The sequence below is a fragment of the Eurytemora carolleeae genome, unplaced genomic scaffold, assembly GCF_000591075.1.
Source record: "Eurytemora carolleeae unplaced genomic scaffold, Eaff_2.0 scaffold215, whole genome shotgun sequence".
In the NCBI taxonomy this organism is placed as follows: domain Eukaryota; kingdom Metazoa; phylum Arthropoda; class Copepoda; order Calanoida; family Temoridae; genus Eurytemora; species Eurytemora carolleeae.
In genome coordinates this window covers 20958-42185 of record NW_019396240.1, presented here as the reverse complement: position 1 = coordinate 42185, position 21228 = coordinate 20958, and the positions used below count along the sequence as shown (strand labels likewise).

The following is a 21228-nucleotide window of genomic DNA, read 5'->3' as shown; positions in this document are numbered from 1 at the left end:
GGTGTCCCACGAAACATGACAGTTGTTAAATAGTTTAGAATGTCTTCTTTCATAATTTTTTAAGTCTTTTGATACCAAATAAAATGCTAGAAATATTGTAAGGAAGTCATATATTATAGTAAAATTAATTTCATAGTAAAACATGTTTTAGGAAAAGATTATTTTAACGAAATAAACGGCAAACAGTCTTTATTACTTCATACAATACATTGAAGTAGACATTCAAAACTATTTACCAACTGTCATGTTTTGTGGGAAACCCTGTACCTTATTGACTGTATAAAACTTAAATACCGGAGTAGGTACAAAAAATGCCCAAAAAAAGCAAAAACTCAAAACGCACAAATAAAAATTTAAACATTTCTCCAAACAATAAAATCTGTTTCACCAAAAACTATTTATGTTTTTTGATGTTCTGTTGCACTGGGCGTTTTGTTGAATTGGGCGTTTTTCTATTGGACATTTTATTGATTGGGCGTTTTGTTTATACCTCAGACACACACTCATTTTGTACGGACAAACAAACGTTAGACAGGGATCAATTTCCAACCCCTAGGACCAACCTTGAAATAGCAGGAGTTTCTAAAGAAGATCTTTCAATATTTGTGTAGAACCAACCTAAAAAAGTTCATGATACAATTCACAGAATTTTGGTTTTTGTTGGTGATTTTTTGAAAATGTAAAAAATCTATAAACAGAGTCCAATTACATGAAAAACATTACACAAATCGCGCGCATTATGATCTGAAAACCTGTGATCTGTTTACGAAGGGTTCTGATTGAAAATCAAGCTGAATTGAAACAATAAAAAATATGTTTTAAAGTTTTTTAAATCCTGGGATTAACGACCTGACAACCCATGATTTTTCATGGTTGCTTGGTTTGGAGTAATTGAGAATATTATACTTTATTGCTTAATAAACTTTTGATTAAAATAGTTTCATTTAGAATAAAGTTCATAGTGAATAATATTGCACTGTAGATACATAAAGCTAAACTTTACATTAATAGCATCCGGCAGTTTAGATATTAAATCTAGAAATTTAGAGATTTTAACATTAAATTTCTAAAATTTCTGAACAATCAGATGCTATGCTGTTTGAACTGCTGGATGTGAAAGTGTTTCCAATGAATGCAGAGTATCTGTATATTTAGTTTTTAAAAAAATTGATAAGGTAAATGAGGACGCTTTAAAACCTTTTTGGAAATATTTTTAGAAATTGTATTGATTTATAGATGTTAGATATCCATAGAAAAATAAACAATAGTTCAAAAGTTTTTTCCGTTCAAAAACCATACTTGCAAAAGCATAAAACAATATAAAGAGATAATTAGTTTTTTTTACAAGCAATTAAAAACATGATATTTGGACTTTTTTAATGTTTGCTTGGTAACTAAACTGTTAGGCATTGAAATCATACAAATTGTTGTCTTGTTTTAAATTTTTTACTTATCAGATCAATATTTTTAGGAATTATGTATAAAATTTTGATAATTTAATCTGAGACCTGAGAACTCTCTACAGAGAGTGTAGAATAATTTCTTAGAACTAATGAAAACTAATCATAAAATGAAAATTTGTTTAATACCCCCCCTGGCAGATAAACTTAGACTTTAAATTGAAATAGAAGTATCAAATAGAAGTTAGTAAATTAATAAGTTCATAGAACATCTTGTATTTTCATTCATTTTATGATTAAACTAGCTTGGGAACTCAGCGTTGCCCAGGTTACTCATGGTTACTCCCGCCGTTTACCCGAGCTTGGTCGTAAATTACTATTTTAGCTATTTTTCCCTTAATAAGTGAGTTAATAAGTGGGTTATTAAGTGAACCCACTCAAGTTAGAATCTCAAAACCACGCTAAAAACATTCCCGTTGTTTCCCCCCTCCCCCTTCACCCCAACCCAATCAAAATCGGACATACAAACAAACAGACAAAGAGAGCAAACAGAGATTACAACTTTATATAGATAATGGTTGCAACCTTTACAAATCGTGGTTTAGACAGAAAAATGGGTCTAAGAGGTATCATGATAAAATAATAAATCGATTGATACTTTTCATTTCTATCCTGTGTTTTTGTAAAGAGAGTTTCAACTTTTTCTTTGATCACAAAATGTAAAGACCGTCCCTAATTTTAATGATCTACAACAGTGTTTCCTATGTGGCTCGGGTTTTCAAAAAAAAATTCAAATATATAAATATATAAATATATAAATTGCGCATTTTCAAAGATAGAATTGCGGATTTTTAAGTTTTTTAAGTTTTCGAATATAAGCTGCCTACTTTTGAAAGTTAAAACTGCATTTTAGAGCGAAATGTTAAATTGACGACCCTTCATAAATGTACTGGAAGCACTATCTAGTATGCGAAAAAGTTTAACCTTTTTTCAGAGACACCCTGTTTGAAAAACAATTGTACCACATTTTTGTGCATTCTTAGCAAATTTTTGGAATTGTCTTGGTTGTAATAAATTCCATAATTTGCCAGACTGCTTCTGTTATGAAACTAAGATAAACTTATCAAGAATATGCACTATGCACAAAAGCAATCTACAATTTACATGCACATTGCAATTTTGACATAAGTGCTGTTAGGTTAAAATCAAATTTTGCATGGGTGAGGTACTTGTTCAGCATGAGTCATTTCTTTTTATTAATCTCTAAAAGCAAAGGATCTAGTATAACCCCAAAGGTGCTTGTGGGACTCAATGCAGCAGGTACTGTTGTGAATCAGGGAAGCTCCTTTTTAAATGGAAGATCTCTTAAAATTACGCGTATAGTCCCTTTAAGTAACTAACATTTACCTGAAGTTATAACACAAGCCAGTGCTAGCCCAGCAAACAGCCAAGTCATACCACCAATCTTCTCTCCCTCTCTCTTATCGATGTAAGAATACCATAGCTTACAGTAGATGTAGTACATGAAGTACATCTGCATATTGAGCATGAGGATGAGTAGGATGTATGAGGACACCCCTGGACTGTGTGTAACCAAGATATATACTGCCAGGCTAATGTTTGCTATCAATACAAATATGACAGGTTTAAAACATTCTAAATTCCACTCAGCTGGGGTTACAAGTTTTTTAAGATTTTCCCATGAGAATTCCAGAATAGTTGAAAGTCCTCTTGTACAATAGATCTGTACTATTGCAACATAAACTATCACTAGGTAGGAAAGAATAAAAATGACCCAGAAAACAATATGATCAACAAAATATCCTATGACTTCAACAACCAGGATAAAGCTGATCAGAAGATAAGTTGTCCGGGGGGATGGAGTAATGTCTGAATGTCTGAATTGAAATACTTTCAGAAATATGAGAAGAGATAAAGCGTACATGAAGGTTGTGTCAAACTGGAAATTGATATTTGTTGGGCAGATGTGGAAACATGCACTAAGGATTCCTTCTCCTATAGAAGCTCCTGCCATAGCAAAGTATATTCCAAACTGTTCAGGGATTCCTGTATCATTCGGATGAATAACAGCGTGATTATCTGATTCTATTTCCATAAACTTGTTAATATAATCAAGATGGATTTTTCTTCTATAGAACACTATACACACAAATGCTATACCAAATATGATGTAACCTATGTTGCTGAAAACATGTCCAAAGTCTAGAATAGGACCAACTTCGTTCAAGCATTCAAAATTAAAGTAGCAGATATCGAGGTCACCTTGAAAATATGAAAAAATTATTTACAGTGTAAGTTTTCTAACTCATTAATTACTTAATTGAAAATGATGATACCAAATATAAAAACATTTTGACAATTATTTACGTTTACTACTTTTTAGCTATTTTTATCATGAATTCTGTTAGATTAAATAGTTAAAATGTCAAAGGATTACACCATCAGGTTGCAAAGGTAAATGAATTTTAAAATTTTAGTTTTGACAAAAACTCAGTTCCTTTTTAATATAAATATTTAATATTAATGAATCTAGTTTAAAAAAACTCACCTGTATTCACAACGTTCTCTTGATGTGCAAAGACGAGCTGGATAACTGGTAGAGTATAGAACACACCCATCATAATTATCAACCAAACATAGTTCTCAGTATCTCTCTGGGTATATTTACTAAATATACTGTTATCTACCAGCATTAATGAGTAATTAGATACACTTGGACTCTCCTTAGATCTCAGTTCAATTACTGTCTTTTTATCCATTAGAATCCATTGTTCTGTTCGACTGTGGACATCCGCATCATCTAGTTTAATACCATAGTACATCCGCCTTCTATTCTTTACTCTAGTTGATACCTTATTCTTGTCTGTTTCATCCTCATTTCCTTTCTTTAGAAGATCAATAATATCCTTTCTAGTATCATGATCCATGCTCTGCTCCATCTCTATATCTTGGTTTTCAGTTGAAAGATCTGGTTTATACCTATAACAGCAGTAGCTGACTACCCAGGATAGAAGGACTATAATAAATGAAGTTGCTAGAACAAGGACTATAGACATCCATCTGTAGTCTTCCATCTTCTCTACTGTAATCGAAACCATTCCACTCCTGCTGATGTTGAAATTAGATTAGTCTCCGGAAAACAAATTTACTCTATAAATAAGAAAAAGAAAACCTTTCCATCTCGTATTGGAGATTTGTGGTGTTAGAACATTTCTCCGGGTTGTTGGAGTGGAGTAGGGTTATTATCAATCCCCTTTTTCTTCCAACTTGAGAGGCAGGGATAGATCCTCTCTCTAGGAATGTTAGATGCTTCCTTCCATATCCTCCCTGAATTATAAAATGTAATGTACGAAAAGTTGAGATGTGACAGAATAGCTATTAATTAATTGCTATCAGATCTATAAAATTTTTAATGCAATCCAATGTTGTAGACCATAGATATTTTAAACTCCGAATTCTGTTAGATCTAATAATCTAAGTTTGAAATATCAAAAGTTTACACTTCCAGGCTGCAAAGACATAATGGATTAGAAAATTTTAGAATGTGCCAAAGACATATAGTCTGACTTAAGATTTTTTTAAGAATTAACCGTCACATCTTAAATTTCAAACTGGGTGAACAGTCTCTGAAGCCAATTTTATATTTGAGGTTGGGTTAGATCCAGAGAAATAAAATATTTAGAATCCTCTGCTACATTTTAAATTTGATTTACCTTGAGATCTGAACTTGTTTCCGCTAGATCCTCCTCTTCACACATACTTCCAGGTTGCACTGATAATACACCACACACAGGGGTAGATTCATTCATTACTCTACCATCATACATATTCATTATTCATTACTATACCATCATACATATTCATTATTCATATACATATTCATTATTCATAACTCTACCATAATACATATTCATTATTCATTACTATACCATCATACATATTCATTATTCATTACTCTACCATCATACATATTCATTATTCATTACTCTACCATCATACATATTAATTATTCATCACTCTACCATCATACATATTCATTATTCATTACTCTACCATCATACATATTCATTATTCATTACTATACCATTATGCATATTCATTATTCATTACTATACCATTATACATATTCATTATTCATTACTATACCATTATACATATTCATTATTCATTACTCTACCATCATACAAATTCATAATTCAATACTCTACCATCATACATATTAATTATTCATTACTATGCCATCATACATATTAATTATTCATCACTCTACCATCATACATATTCATTATTCATTACTCTACCATCATACATATTTACTCTACCATCATACATATTCATTATTCATTACTATACCATCATACATATTAATTATTCATCACTCTACCATCATACGTATTCATTATTCGTTACTCTACCATCATACATATTCATTATTCATTACTCTACCATCATACATATTCATTATTCATTACTCTACCATCATGCATATTCATTATTCATTACTCTACCATCATACATATTCATTATTCATTACTATACCATCATACATATTCATTATTCATTACTCTACCACCATACATATTCATTATTTATTACTCTACCATTATTAATATTCATTATTCATTCATAACTCTACATATTTTTTGGTTTCAGAACTTTGTTGAAGATATGTTCCTTATTAGAACTTCTTCAGTTTTATCTGTAAACTCGTAGAAAAAAACTTTTCTTGAGTTGGAACTAATCATCACGTTGGAGACTGTCTTATCTTTTTCAAGAACAAACTGCTGAGGCCTGAACATAAACAATATTCACTCTTTTAACCTTTCCAGATAATTCCACTTTAAAACCTTCGAACTTTTGTGTTCGTTTTATCTCGATATCCAAAATGGGAAGTTCTAATTTGAGGAACAATGCAAAACTATACTTTTCCATATCTTCATTTTAGTTATGCCTCCCCTGATCAAATCTTCATTAAGCCCCTGATTGGGTATAATTAATTAAACTTAAGTTAAAGTTGCGGGGTTTTAAAATCTTTATTTCAAAGCTTATCCTGTGTATAAAAATATTCAGACTAAAATAAGCAATAAAGAATGAAGTTAGAGGGTGCTTTGATGTTTATACTTTAAGTATATAATCAAAAACTTTTTCTAGACATTTTTCTTTTTTAAAAATAAAAATGGGTTTGCAAACGCGAATGGAAAATATTTTTCCTTGAATGATGATACAATCCGTAGAAAATGTAGTTAAGATAAATTTATTTTTAGAAATAAAATTTAGAATTCTTTGAAAATATTTCTTCAATCTGCAGCAATACCTTCAACAAATCCGGGGTCTTTTACAAGTTAGATTTTATTTACAGAGGTTTCATTTCAACAATAGAGACAGCTAACAAAACAGAGAGCTGATTTCTATTGTTTACCTCAGCATTATTCTAAAGGAGAGCTGATTTCTATTGTTTAATTTAACATTATTCTGTAGGAGAGCGGATTTCTATTGTTTAACGTAACATTATTCTTTAAGAGAGCTGAATTCTATTCTTTACCTTAATATTATTCTATAGGAGAGCTGATTTCTATTGTTTACTTTAACATTATTCTGTAGGAGAGCTGATTTCTATTGTTTAACGTAACATTATTCTTTAAGAGAGCTGATTTCTATTGTTTACCTTAATATTATTCTATAGGAGAGCTGATTTCTATTGTTTACCTTAGCATTATTCTACAGGAGAGCTGATTTCTTTTGTTTACCTTAACATTATTCTATAGGAGAGCTGATTTCTATTGTTTACTTTAATATTATTCTGTAGGAGAGCTAATATCTATTTTTTACCTTAATATTATTCTATAGGAGAGCTGATTTCTATTGTTTAGTTTAATATTATTCTAAAGGAGAGCTGTTTTCTATTGTTTACTTTAATATTATTCTATGGGAGAGCTGATTTCTATTGTTTACCTTAATATTATTCTATAGGAGAGCTGATTTCTATTGTTTACTTTAATATTATTCTAAAGGAGAGCTGATTTCTATTGTTTACTTTAATATTATTCTATGGGAGAGCTGATTTCTATTGTTTAACGTAAAATTATTCTTTTAGAGAGCTGATTTCTATTGTTTACCTTAATATTATTCTAAAGCAAGAGCTGGTTTCTATTGTTACCTTAATATTATTCTATAAGATAGCTGATTTCTATTGTTTAACGTAACATTATTCTTTAAGAGAGCTGATTTCTATTGTTTACCTTAATATTATTCTATGGGAGAGCTGATTTCTATTGTTTAACGTAACATTATTCTTTTAGAGAGCTGAGTTCTATTGTTTACCTTAATATTATTCTAAAGCTAGAGCTGGTCTCTATTGTTTACCTTAATATTATTCTATAAGATAGCTGATTTCTATTGTTTAGTTTAATATTATTCTATAAGATAGCTGATTTCTATTGTTTACCTTATTATTATTCTATAGGAGAGCTGATTTCTATTGTTTACTTTAATATTATTCTAAAGGAGAGCTGATTTCTATTGTTTACTTTAATATTATTCTATGGGAGAGCTGATTTCTATTGTTTAACGTAACATTATTCTTTAAGAGAGCTGATTTCTATTGTTTACCTTAATATTATTCTATAGGAGAGCTGATTTCTATTGTTTACTTTAATATTATTCTATGGGAGAGCTGATTTCTATTGTTTAACGTAACATTATTCTTTAAGAGAGCTGATTTCTATTGTTTACCTTAATATTATTTTATAGGAGAGCAGATTTCTATTGTTCACTTTAATATTATTCTAAGGGAGAGATGATTTCTATTGTTTAACGTAGCATTATTCTTTAAGAGAGCTGATTTCTATTGTTTACCTTAATATTATTCTAAAGGAGAGCTGAGTTCTATTGTTTACCTTAAAATTATTCTATAGGAGAGCTGATTTCTATTGTTTACTTTAATAACATTCTAGAGGAGAGCTGTTTTATATTGTTTACCTTAATATTATTCTATAGGAGAGCTGATTTCTATTGTTTACTTTAATATCATTCTAGAGGAGAGCTGATTTCTATTGTTTACCTTAATATTTTTCTATAGGAGAGCTGATTTCTATTGTTTACCTTAATATTTTTCTATAGGAGAGCTGATTTCTATTGTTTACCTTAATATTATTCTATAGGACAGCTGATTCCTATTGGTAGTGCTGATGCTCAACCTAAAAACAAAAATTAACTAATTTCAGCTTTTTAAAAAGTGAAAATTTAAAAACTTTTTAAAAAACTAATTGTGGCTTTCTTTTAGTTCCGCCAGAAAAGACGACATTTCACTAAATAATAATTGTAATTGTATATGGCACAATTAAGAATCGTTATAAACGGTAAAACATTTTATTTACCTAATAATATCGTCTGAGGGACATAGAGTTCTCTCGGAGTAATTACTAAAGCTATGTCGTCTATTTAAATATATAGTTAGATACTTTTATCATCTCAGTGACAAAGATCCTGCCAGAACAAACAGAGAAATAAATTGTCATTTGAATCGTCTTCGATTATAAAAACATTCCCTAAATGTTGTAAATAATTTATAATATTAGGTACATATCAATTATTCATTCATTAGTCCACTTGGTAATCTACAGTTTCGTAATGATAATTTAAATAAACTGTCTTATCTAAGTTTGAGGTTTTAAACAAACATTCTACTCATCTTTCAATTCTATTTCCTAATTGATTTAAATCAAGTATAATCATAAAAAATAATTCCCTTTCAAAAATGTCGCGAGTGCAAGGTTTTTTTTATAGCATGATTTTAGATTTAATGTTAAGCTAAAAATCTATTTTTTTCTTTTTTTTTGTATTTTAAATTCTCTAACTTTCCTTGACGGTAAACTCCAGTATCCGGCGCCAGTGTCTCGAGCCATAAATTCTAAGAATAATCGATTCAAAATTTAATTTTTATTCAACATTTTCACTGGTTTGAAGAATAAATAAGAATAGTGTACACTAGTTTCATTTTAGATTTAAGATTAGATTTGTATCTTTCATGTTTAGGGGGGGGGGAGGTGGGGAGTGAAGAAATGGATAATAGGATAGTTTCTAAAATGTTATGTTACAAATTCAAGATGTTACCTCTAGGCACCTTATCACAAAATGTGCTATAAGAGAAAAATGTTATAATGTAACCATGTAACCATATTACAAAGGTTATGTTACGCAAGAAAAATGTCACCATGGAACCGTGTTACAAAAGTGCAATGTTACATTAGAAAATTGTTAATATTTAACATATAAAAAAAGTAAGGTTACATGCAAAAAACGTCACCATGGAACCATGTTTCAAAGTGTAATGTTGCATGAGAATGTTGTTACTATGGAACCATAAAACAAAAGTAATATTACATGAGAAAAATGTTACCAAGGATACATGTTACAAAAGTTATTCTACATTTGAAACACATTACAAATGTTTCGGGTGTAGAGGAAGAAATCCCCGAAAGAGGATTATGAAATCCGCAAATGAATGGTGTCGGATCTTGGAACTAATGAAGACCTACTCAACTTCCTCTCCTTTTATACACTCGTTATTTATCATGTAATTATATCTAGAAGCAATAAATGTACTTCTAAAAGGGTTAATTAAATTAGGAACAACTCATTTTGATCTGTCTCTTGTATAGTATACAGTCTGGTCCTGACAGTTCGATTTATCCACTGATTGCTGGTTCCTCAGTATCTAAGGAATTATCTTATATACCGATTACTCCGTTAAGGAAGGTTTTATTATTTAAGAAGGGATTTTAATCCTAATTTAGAGGGAAGTTTACTCCTTTACAGAAGTTTTACTTCTTTCCAGGGGGATTTCAATCCTCTAACGAGGGAATTTACTCCATTAAGGTTGGATGTATTCCTTAAAGGGTGGATTGAATCCTGCAGGGGAAATTTAATCCTTTAAGGGTGGATTTTACTCCTTTAAGGGTGAATTTTAATTCTTTAAGGGTGGATTGAATCCTTTAGGGGTGAATTTTAATTCTTTAAGGGTGGATTGAATCCTTTAGGGGGAAATTTAATCCTTTAAGGGTGAATTTTAATTCTTTAAGGGTGAATTTTAATTCTTTAAGGGTGGATTGAATCCTTTAGAGGGAAATTTAATCCTTTAAAGGTTGATTTTATTCCTTTCAGGGGAATTTTAATCATTTAAGGGGGGATTTAATCCTGTAAGGGGGATTTTAATCCTTTAAAGAGGGATGTTACAATTTCAAGGGGGGATTACATTCCTCTAAGGAGGCAATTTACTCCATGAAGGTGATATTTTACCACATTAAGGGTGAAATTTTTACCCCATTATAATGGGCATTTTACTCCATAAAAGGGAGAATTTACTCCTTTAAAGAGGGTAGATTTTACTCCTATCATGGTTGATTTTGCTCCCGATTAGAAACCTTTACCCTTTAACCTTGCATATTTTATTTATTATTTTTTTACCTTTTTTCATGCATTTTTTTCTCAAGTAAATAAAAGTTGTATTTTTAATAAAGATTTTAATAACAAATATTTAGTTTGTTAAGTAGTTTTAATGTTTAACAGGGTTTAGATATTTCCCGCCTCCAGGGTGTTCAGAAATATCAGGGTTAGCTCAGCTTATTAGGAAAATCTTTATAATATTCTTCTTTAAATTCCTTTATCTTAGCAACCTTATGGTGTAAACCTTTGATATTTTAAACCTAAACTATTTAATCTAAAGTTTAAAAGATATAAGAATTAAGAATTAGAGTTTATGACAAATAAATTTAAAAAAAAAGAATTTGTTAATTTTTCTGTGTTCAGTGAATCAGTATCCTATACCTAAAATAATAGAACATTTCTCTTTAATTTAGCGAAAATATTTTACTAAATATCAATCATTTATGACGTAAACTTGTCTTGAAGATTGCAGATTTGTTACTATATTCTCTTCCAGGTATTATTAAGCTTCTACATTTAATTTATATATTTTATATTTAATATATTTAAGTTGAGTGTGTCATATTTTATATTCCGAACACCTATTTACAGTGGTGAGTGTCAACAGATTACTGTACAATGGTTGCCGTCTTGTTGTTTCTTTCAATCATAGAATGTCGTGTAAGGTTTATTTAAAAAAAATCCTGTAACATTTTCTAACATTTCTAATTTTCTAATTCCTATGTCTTTACAACCTAACAGCGTACACATTTGATATTTCAAACTTTGATTATTTGATCTAACAAAATTTATAGAAGAAAATATCTATGGTCTACGACCAACATTGGGTTGCATATATGTAGGGATAAGACCATCCTTCCGCAATTAAAAGAAGCAACAAAGACGAAAATCATTCCACCGTTTTATGATTACCACTGTATGTAACCTTTACTTCAATTGCTTGCCAAAATAAATGTACAATAAATTAATTCTCTTTTGGAAGTGGCTGAAGTAATGCATATTAAATATTAAATAATGGCCGAATTTCATAAATTTGAGCTAGGTTTGGAGACGGTTTAACACCATATCTTTAATCGGTGATTTAGGGTTTGTCCATGATCTATCATAGTTTAGAATTGGGATGCAGGGTGCATTAAGATAGTTAAATCAGCGAAAGGTAGTTTAGCGAGTTAGCTCAAATTAATCGAGTTTTGGCACTGCTTAATAATAGCTTCTCAGTTTACTCATACTCCATTTTTCCAATCCTTTATTTTTCAATATTTTTAAACCTGATTTTTAGACCTTTATTATTTCAAACCATGAATTGTACAACATACAGTAGTCTAAGTTTGTATTATTAAGCTTTAAAAGTTGACACCATCACGTTCTAATAAAAAATAAGGGAGTTCCTAAAATATTTATAAAAGGTTCCTACCTATCGGGTGCTCAGTTACATCTTTAAAGAACAGCAAAGTTGAATTATCAATTTCAGGGATAAGCAAATCATCTTCAGTCTGCATAAAGGAAATATAAATAACAACTTTAGAATAAATCATATAAAATACAGGGGATAGGTAGAAAGGATTTAATTTAGGGGAGACCGAAGACTTTTTATTTCAAGCAATTTTTTTGGATCTTTAAACTTTGAATTTAAATAAGGATTAAAACAATATTTTTAAACGGTATAATAATACAAATGAAAGCCGCAATTTAAGAACCGAAATCATTTTTCTAAATTAATTCTTGATGAGATTTCTACTTGGAACCTGTTAAATAATGCAAATCCGACCTGGGACCTGTTTAATAATGAGAATCCTTCCCGGGACCTGTTATATAATGAGAATCCTATCTTGGACCTGTTTAACAATGAGAATCCTTCCCGGGACCTGTTATATAATGAGAATCCTACCTGGGACCTGTTTAATAATGAGAATCCTACCTGGGACCTGTTTAATAATGAGAATCCTACCTGGGACCTGTTTAATACTGAGAATGAAGAGATGAGACTAGAGTTTATCCATGTAGGGGTGAACAGTTCAGTTCTAAGGTTTAGAGCAAGACTGGAGAACTCATGTGTACTTATTTCTAGAATCAAACTTGTAAATATTTTTATAAAACCAAGATTAAAACTAAATTAAAGGCCCGTCTAAAAATATAATAAAAATGAAAAGTGAAAATGATTTTTTTGATAATTTTATTTGAATGATTGATTACCTATTCAGTGCGTTATTATTAAATCTACATAAAATGTGTAAATAAAATATGAAATAATTTTTTGGATGTCTTAAAGCACTAGTTAAAGAATCCAAGCAAACAGACATGGAAGTTAGAAGAAGAAATAAAAGGATGCAATATTTGTTTACTAAAATAACAAAATTGTAAACAAATGACGGAAGTAAGGTATAGGAAGGCCGGACATGTTGTATGTTTGCTAACAATTTTGTGCCTTTAAATTATTTATTTTCATTTGCGGTTTCTCTGTAAAAGTTACTTGTGCATTCCTTATTTTTAAAGCAAAATTTGTAGTCTTAAAATCGACGGTAGTTATCACTTTTTGATCAGATAAAGGTCGGTTTCAAGGGTAGTGTTGTAAATCGGGCATTGCCATCTTTGCATGGAGGGTTACTTTAAATGTGCACAAACCCTATTCACTGTAACTTTAGTTTACATATAGCTTGAATTGAGTGAGTAAAGGGTCGAAAGCTCCCTAAATTTTATGTCGAATCCAATCCGATGGTTTTCAGTAAATTCCCCTTTTCCAAATTATAAATCAGACGATTTAAAATGCGGGTGTCAGATCTCATTTCAAACTGCTAATTGCATCAATTTCAAACAGAATATTTTATATTTTTTATTTTTTCCATCCATCCTAACTTGTCAGTCCCCCTCCTCCCCCTTGATATGAAAAGAATCTGATTAAAAAACTGACTGAAGAGAACTAAAGTTGTATTAAAAGTTCTCCCTATGAGTTGTGGAGTTAAGGAACTAACTTTTCCATTTATAATCTGCTCCGGGTGGTTTGGATACACGTCCAGGTGTCGGGTTTCAATCTCAAACCCTCTCCTTCCTAATCATCAATAAACTTGTTAGGAACATCTATCGTTGTGTTAGAAATATATAATCAACACTTTGATACAAGTTTTTATTCATCTATAGAATATAGGCAAATAGTTGTTTAGAATTTTCGCACAGAATTTATAAATTTGGAATAGAGAAGAAGAAATAGCTAAAATGTTTTTATTTGATCTATTTTAGGAAGAAAAATCATTCAAAATATACTTTTCCCGCGTATAGTCATGTAAAACTCTATAAGTGCTAAATAAATGTTATTAAAATATTTGTAAAATTTATATCGTTGTGTTAAAAATATCGAAAATTATGAAGAGACAATTCGACATATCACATACTTTGATTTAACTGTGTATTAATGATCCGATAGAATAATCTAACGTTCTTTTAAGATTACAGACCAAATGTTAAATCGTCGAAGATCACTTTGATAGCATTTCATCCAAGCACAACACCTTGTATGATGAAGTTTAGAGTGAAAACAAAATGTAATTTTTTGCAGAGACGAAACAGAATACACTTTCTAGAGTAATGACGTCAAAATCCTAAAAAAAACCAGACATAAAAATCGGAATAGAGGGTCACTTGAGATTTGGCGTACAGTCCCTTTAAACAAAGTGATTGCCTGGGAGGAAGGAGAGAAAGAGAATAATCAGACCAAGCATATTTGGAATACTGACAAACTGTTTTTTATAAATCATTCAAACGGAGAGATAAGAATTCTCTATCAGTCAGTCTAGTCTCAACTTTACAAACATTCTTTATCTGTTTGCGATCTCAACTTTACAAATATTCTTAACCCAGTAACAGTTTTACTACTTTTATGTACAACTATATAGCACTAGGTCTAGAAGTTAAATAGTTCACTTGTATTGTTTGTTTAAATAATATGTCCTTTGTTTACCATGGATATTTTGTTGTATTTAAATTGTCAAATGTCAAACGTCTTTCTTCAACAATGAAAAGAAATTAGATTCTTTTAAAATCATTTAAGAACGTTTGAATAAAAAAGTTTAGTCGCGGTTTCCATATTTTTTGATTTAATTGATTAACGTTTACGATGTAAAGAAAATAGCACTTTTCAAAGAAATTATCTTCTTCCCTGAATCCTTTTTGCTTTTAGCAACCGAACATTCAATAGTTGTCAGAGATGCCTTAATTATTTTCTTCATTTTAGACATATTTTATCCGTTTCTCTTCAATAAGATTAATCTCTTTTTCATGACACTTTCTAATGATTCTAAAATGAATATGCTCGGGTTTAAATAGTTAAAATTCCCCCTAATTTGTCCTGGTGCGTCCTTCTTCTTAATTTATTAAATCCTGCCTTTACTGCTTGTCAGATACTAACTTCTAGTCGGCAATTAGAGCTTCAGTTAATCAAAATATCATTTCAGAAATTCGTCAAGCTTTAGTTTTCATTCTGCGGGTAAAAAGATATGACCTTTAACTGCTATGCGTTATACGTACGTAGTAAACAAACAATGTAATTTCAAGTTATACCTTTTATTTATCTTCACCAAATTCACAACAAAACCCTTTAAACCTTTATCTGATAAGTAATGCACAAGATATCGTCATTTTTTTTAGCATGAAAAGTGTTTATTCTTACAATTTCCGCCTTTGTTTCTAAAGCAGTTGGAAATGTACATTTTTTAAAAAGAAAATAATGGATATCTCATGCCTTCTTGATTGATCAGAAAAAGCGTTTAATAGGTTCGTTTGGACTTCAATATTCCAACATATAAACTTTATATTATGGTTACAGTTCCTTCAATATTCCAACATATAAACTTCATATTATGGTTACAGTTCCTTCAATATTCCAACATAGAAACTTTATATTATGGTTACAGTTCCTTCAATATTCCAACATATAAACTTTATATTATGGTTACAGTTCCTTCAACATTCCAACATATATACTTTATATTATGGTTACAGTTCCTTCGTAAAGAAAATAACACAGAAAAAAGGGTGTTAAGCGTAGAGAATTTAAAACTTCTAATCATCTCGACAAATGAAATTGAAATATTTCAGGTTTTCAATGGATTTCATTGCATGAGCGATATTTCATGCGAAATATGAAATAGCTAGGTTCTACAGTATCACAGAAAACAGATTCTTATAACTTAATCTTTTTCGTTTTTTCAAAGTGTAAGAGTGTAATTTTGAAATATTTCTATTCAATAGATGATGCTGTTCTCCTATTTTCATGGAAAATATCTTGAATTTTTCATCTAAATTGAGCGGGGTCAAAGTGTCAGATAAAGCATCCCCTCCCCTTCCCTCCACATTTCCCAAACTTATAGTTGTACTCAAGAAACTACTATTCACAGTGCATTCACAGGGGTAGGTGGTGAAAATAACATGAGTTTCACAATTTTTAAATGAAATGTTTTTAAATGTCGAACATAAAGAAAATAATCAATGGTTACATTAAAATTAGAAATATATTCGATATTTACATTAAAATTTAGGAATATATTAGATATTTACATTAAAATTAGAAATATATTAGATATTTACATTAAAATTAGAATTATATTAGATATTTACATTAAAATCTAGGAATATATTAGATATTTACATTAGAATTAGAAATATATTAGATATTTACATTAAAATTAGAAATATATTAGATATTTACATAAAAATTAGAAATATATTAGATATTTACAATAAATTTTAATCTTTGTCAGTTTTAAGATAGTATTTTATATAATTACTATTTGATTCAAAATACTGAGACCCCAAAAAACTGTGGAAAAGGAAGACGAGGATTTTTAATAATCCATTAACATAAAACACAGCAGTGTACTGACACCGACACTTTATACTTAATAAGTTGATCTTCAACCTGCGGGTGAAACTGTTTGTCTTATTACTATGGTCTGACTATACAATTCCTTTGTTTACAACAAAATGCCGGGCCATGAATTTCGAAGACGATTTATCAATCTGCAGTAAAGTAATTAAGGTTTTGCCACAAACTCTGATTTCACAGACAGCTTTAATACATTTGAATTTCCGAGCCGGGTCAAACTTTCCGGTCCCAGTTTGTACTGTATCTAGCTCAAGGGACAGGACTAGCCGGTGCAACAAGGTTGACGTGGTCAGACTTTGTGCTTCATATAGGTTGAATAATGAATTTACTTTTACTAAAGGGGCAGATTTGCGTGATTTATAATCTTTGTCTTTGAAAACCAAAAACCTTAAATATCTCAAACTATGAATTTTGTTAGGTCAAATAATCTAGATTTGAAATATTGCAAAGATTTGTCTACACCATCAGGTTGCAAACATATCTGGATTAGAACATTTGAGTTAGTTGCTAAGGCTCATTCCTACCCATGTTTTTTTGGGCACAATAAAAAATATGATGTTAATATTAATTTTTACGCTACTCATACAGTTTTTCTTTAGAAAATATTTAAATCTTGAGCTAAGAACTGTTTGATCTAACTTGATGGAAAATATTTAAATCTTGAGCTAAGAACTGTTTGATCTAACTTGGTGGAAAATATTTAAATCTTGAGCTAAAAACTGTTTGATCTAACATGGCGGAAAATATTTAAATCTTGAGCTAAGAACTGTTTGATCTACCATGGTGGAAAATATTTAAATCTTGAGCTAAGAACTGTTTGATCTACCATGGTGGAAAATATTTAAATCTTGAGCTAAAAACTGTTTGATCTAACATGGCGGAAAATATTTAAATCTTGAGCTAAGAACTGTTTGATCTACCATGGTGGAAAATACCTAAATCTTGAGCTAAGAACTGTTTGATCTAACTTGGTGGAAAATATTTAAATCTTGAGCTAAGAACTCTTTGATCTAACTTGGTGGAAAATATTTTAAGCTTGAGCTAAGAACTGTTTGATCTAACTTGGTGGAAAATACCTAAATCTTGAACTAAGAACTGTTTGATCTAACTTGGTGGAAAATATTTAAATCTTGAGCTGAGAACTGTTTGATCTACCATGGTGGAAAATATTTAAATCTTGAGCTAAGAAGTGTTTGATCTAACATGGTGGAAAATACCTAAATCTTGAACTAAGAACTGTTTGATCTACCATGGTGGAAAATACCTAAATCTTGAACTAAGAACTATTTGATCTACCATGGTGGAAAATACTTAAATCTTGAGCTAAGAACTGTTTGATCTACCATGGTGGAAAATATTTAAATCTTGAGCTAAGAACTGTTTGATCTAACATGGTGGAAAATACCTAAATCTTGAGCTAAGAACTGTTTGATCTACCATGGTGGAAAATATTTAAATCTTGAGCTAAGAACTGTTTGATCTAACATGGTGGAAAATAAACATCAATCTTTTGAGTATAAAGTTCAGAGCAAAGTTGGCTTTTGATCTGTTGCTTTAATTCTAGGTGTATCCCAGGATACCAGAATCCTAGGGGGGAAACTTAAAACTTTTATACAAACTTTAACTTTTTAAAACCTTCATATTTAACAAAGTTTAAAACCTATTCAATATTAATACAGCATATTTATCATCTTGATCATTTTTCCACTTTTTTTTATTTAAAAATCTAGGGGACTTAAATAAACAGAAGTATAAATCGCATAATAGATTTAAGATTTAGTTAGCATACATTTCTTTGTGTTGAATAATTCAATTTTCTGATTGCTGTCTGTGGGTAGAGAAAATTATGCTTTGAACCAAAATTTCAAAAACAAACAAAGTTTGAAGAATAAAGCATTGTGAATAGTCAATAAGAGGACTCTATCCTTTATATCAAGTAAACCTTCATTTAGAGAGTGACATGGAAGATTCTTTCAAAACCTTCATCTGAGCAAGGATGACACATCCTTCTTAAACATTGTCGCTTGGTGTGACATACAGGGTTACATGCAAAGGATGAGACTTCAGTTACGACTATGGAGAATGTAAGCTGACTTAATATACGCAGTTTGCTACAGTTTGAAACTTGTGCCAAATCATTTAGCAGAACATTTAAAGACTATATTTAGTGCACAATATAAAATTCAATCTTCTAACTGTTACATTTAATAGATTTTTGATGATCATTAAAGTCGCATCGCTTTATTTATCATTTCTTTAATTAAAAAAAAAACTATTTTATACATATTTTATTTGAAAGTTAGTCCTGACTGCTCTTTCAACATTCCCTTCTTTTAATTATAATATCTTAGATATTAAATATTGTTTTATTTACATTACAGCCCTAGGCTCTCAGATTTTTGTAAATATTAAAATAATTTTTAATATATTTCCTAGCTCACTCTACACACATTAAAAAATAAAACAAGGAAAGCAGAAAACTGATTTAAATTCTAAAGATTTCACATAATATTTCGTGAAAATATGCAAGTTTATGTAAAAACTTGCAGTTTTCTTTGCAGATTGTTCTTGTTTATACTGTGGCGGTTTTATCACTTTAAATAAAAAAATCATCAAAATTAATAATCTTTTTCATCCCCCCCCCCACCTCATAATATACCTTAATAAATATTTATTTTCCTTTTCTTAACCTGTATATTCCTTTTCTGATTTGTAAATTATTTCTCCTAATTTGTTTATCCCCTTTCCTAAACTGTATATCCCCCTTTCCTAATCTGAATGTACTCTTTCTTATTCTATATATAATCCTTTCCTAATCTTCATATACCCTTTCCTAATCCGTATGTACTCTTTCTTAATCTGCAATAATCCTTTCCTAAATTGTAAATATTTTTTTCGAATTTTTTTATCCCCTTTCCTAATTTGTATACCCTTTCCTAATCTGCAATAATCCCTTTCCAATTTGTAAATATTTTTTTCTAATTTGTTTATTTTCCTTTTCTTAATCTGTGTATTTCTTTTCTAATTTGTAAATTAGTTTTCCTAATTTGTTTATCCAGTTTCCTAATCTGGTTAACCTTTCCTAATCTACAATAATCCTTTCCTAATCTGTAAAACATTTTCCTAAGTTGTTTATCCGTATTCCTAATCTGTTTTTCCTCTTTCCTAATCTGCAATAACCTATTCCTAATTTGTAAATCATTTTTCCTAATTTTGTTATCCCCATTCCTAATCTGTTCTTCCCCTTTCCTAATATTATTATTATTTTTACTTTTATTAACTATCATTGCATAAATTAGAAAAAATTTCAAATAAGTTAATAAATGAAAAGGTGAAAGTATTATAAGATGAATGCAGTGTTTTTACCCCAACATAAATTCCATACATTCATTAATATACATTAGTTAAGAATTGTTTTAATTAAAAGAAAAGAAAAATTGTATATTCCCACAAGACGGCTTCTTGGCCTCAATTAACACAATATCTCCTTAACCCCCATCATCCGCCCCTCCCCCTCCCCTTGAATAGGCTTGAATACTTAGAATACTTGACCTTTATCTTGAGTTTAAATATTTCAAGTTTAAAATCTATTAACTTGGCTTATTTTACAGGACTCCTTACAAAATAATTAAGCCTAATCATTTCAGCCTGTTGTTTTAAAACAAACACTTTTTTAACAATTGAACAGTTTTGTTTTCGACTATTTTTACTTTTCATTTATCATATTTGTATTCAACTACAAAGCATAAGATATTACAAATAAGTAATCACAATTTACTATATGCAGGCTGGACACGCCTAACCAGGGTAGGTTGTTTAGAGTGCTTGGTCCAACATTAGTTAACGATAATAAATATAATTGGTTACACACATCAAATTATGTTTTTGGATAGGTAAGGAGTTGATTGTCAGGTAGGAGATTGTCAGGTGATCTGTGGCACGGTTAGATCAGAGGAGTTGATTGTCAGGTAGGAGATTGACAGGTGATCTGTGGCACGGTTAGATCAGAGGAGTTGATTGTCAGGTAGGAGATTGTCAGGTGATCTGTGGCTTGGTTAGATCAGAGGAGAGATTGTCAGGTGATCTGTGGCACGGTGAGATCAGAGGAGTTGATTGTCAGGTAGGAGATTGTCAGGTGATCTGTGGCACGGTTAGATCAGAGGAACTAATGCAGAGATAAATTAAAATACAGGGTGTAAAGGATGGTGGATACACAAACACAAATAAGTTAATACAGTTTAATTTTTTTAGTCTTTTTATATAAAATCTACTCACATGATATACAACTAGAGTTTTTACATTTAAACCTCTCATTATTCTCAAAATATATATTGATTACTCTTTGTTTAAATATTTTTGCAGATTTAGTTTCTTTAAGGTCAATTTTCATATGCATTCCACAATTTAGCAAACATTTCTAAATTTTTGTTTAAAACTAGTTCTAATTTATATAATTTTGTTCTATTCGGTTCAGCTAGAGAGTTCAAC

At 30.1% G+C, this 21228-nt stretch overlaps 1 protein-coding gene across 2 annotated transcripts; it reads right to left on the bottom strand.

Annotated features, from left to right (window-relative positions):
• Window positions 1-413: 413 nt before the first annotated feature.
• LOC111699101 (SID1 transmembrane family member 1) lies at window positions 414-14579 on the bottom strand. 2 transcript variants are annotated; one of them, XM_023469671.1, is made up of 13 exons: window positions 14539-14579; window positions 13807-13911; window positions 12814-12929; window positions 12280-12358; window positions 9282-9330; window positions 8798-8857; window positions 8564-8617; window positions 6096-6212; window positions 5135-5234; window positions 4594-4748; window positions 3970-4529; window positions 2808-3683; window positions 414-618 (listed from the first exon to the last, which is right to left on the bottom strand). In XM_023469671.1, exons 1-13 carry the CDS (start codon window positions 14576-14578, stop codon window positions 539-541), a joined length of 2391 nt encoding a protein of 796 aa, XP_023325439.1. In that variant the 5' UTR covers window position 14579; the 3' UTR covers window positions 414-538. The 2 variants fall into 2 exon arrangements, with proteins under 2 accessions (XP_023325439.1, XP_023325440.1); XM_023469672.1 differs by having other exon boundaries at window positions 415-618; window positions 3970-4526.
• Between the last annotated feature and the right edge of the window lie 6649 nt (window positions 14580-21228).

What these genes read in the sequence shown, in the direction of transcription:
- LOC111699101 (XM_023469671.1), bottom strand. Translation starts at nt 14,578, where the DNA reads ATGCTTGGTCTGATTATTCTCTTTCTCTCCTTCCTCCCAG. An exon ending in TGTAACTGAGCACCCGATAG is followed by an intron (nt 9,331 to 12,279) that starts GTAGGAACCTTT and finishes GATTATTCTTAG; the next exon opens with AATTTATGGCTCGAGACACT. An exon ending in GGCTTGTGTTATAACTTCAG is followed by an intron (nt 619 to 2,807) that starts GTAAATGTTAGT and finishes GAACTTTTTTAG; the next exon opens with GTTGGTTCTACACAAATATT.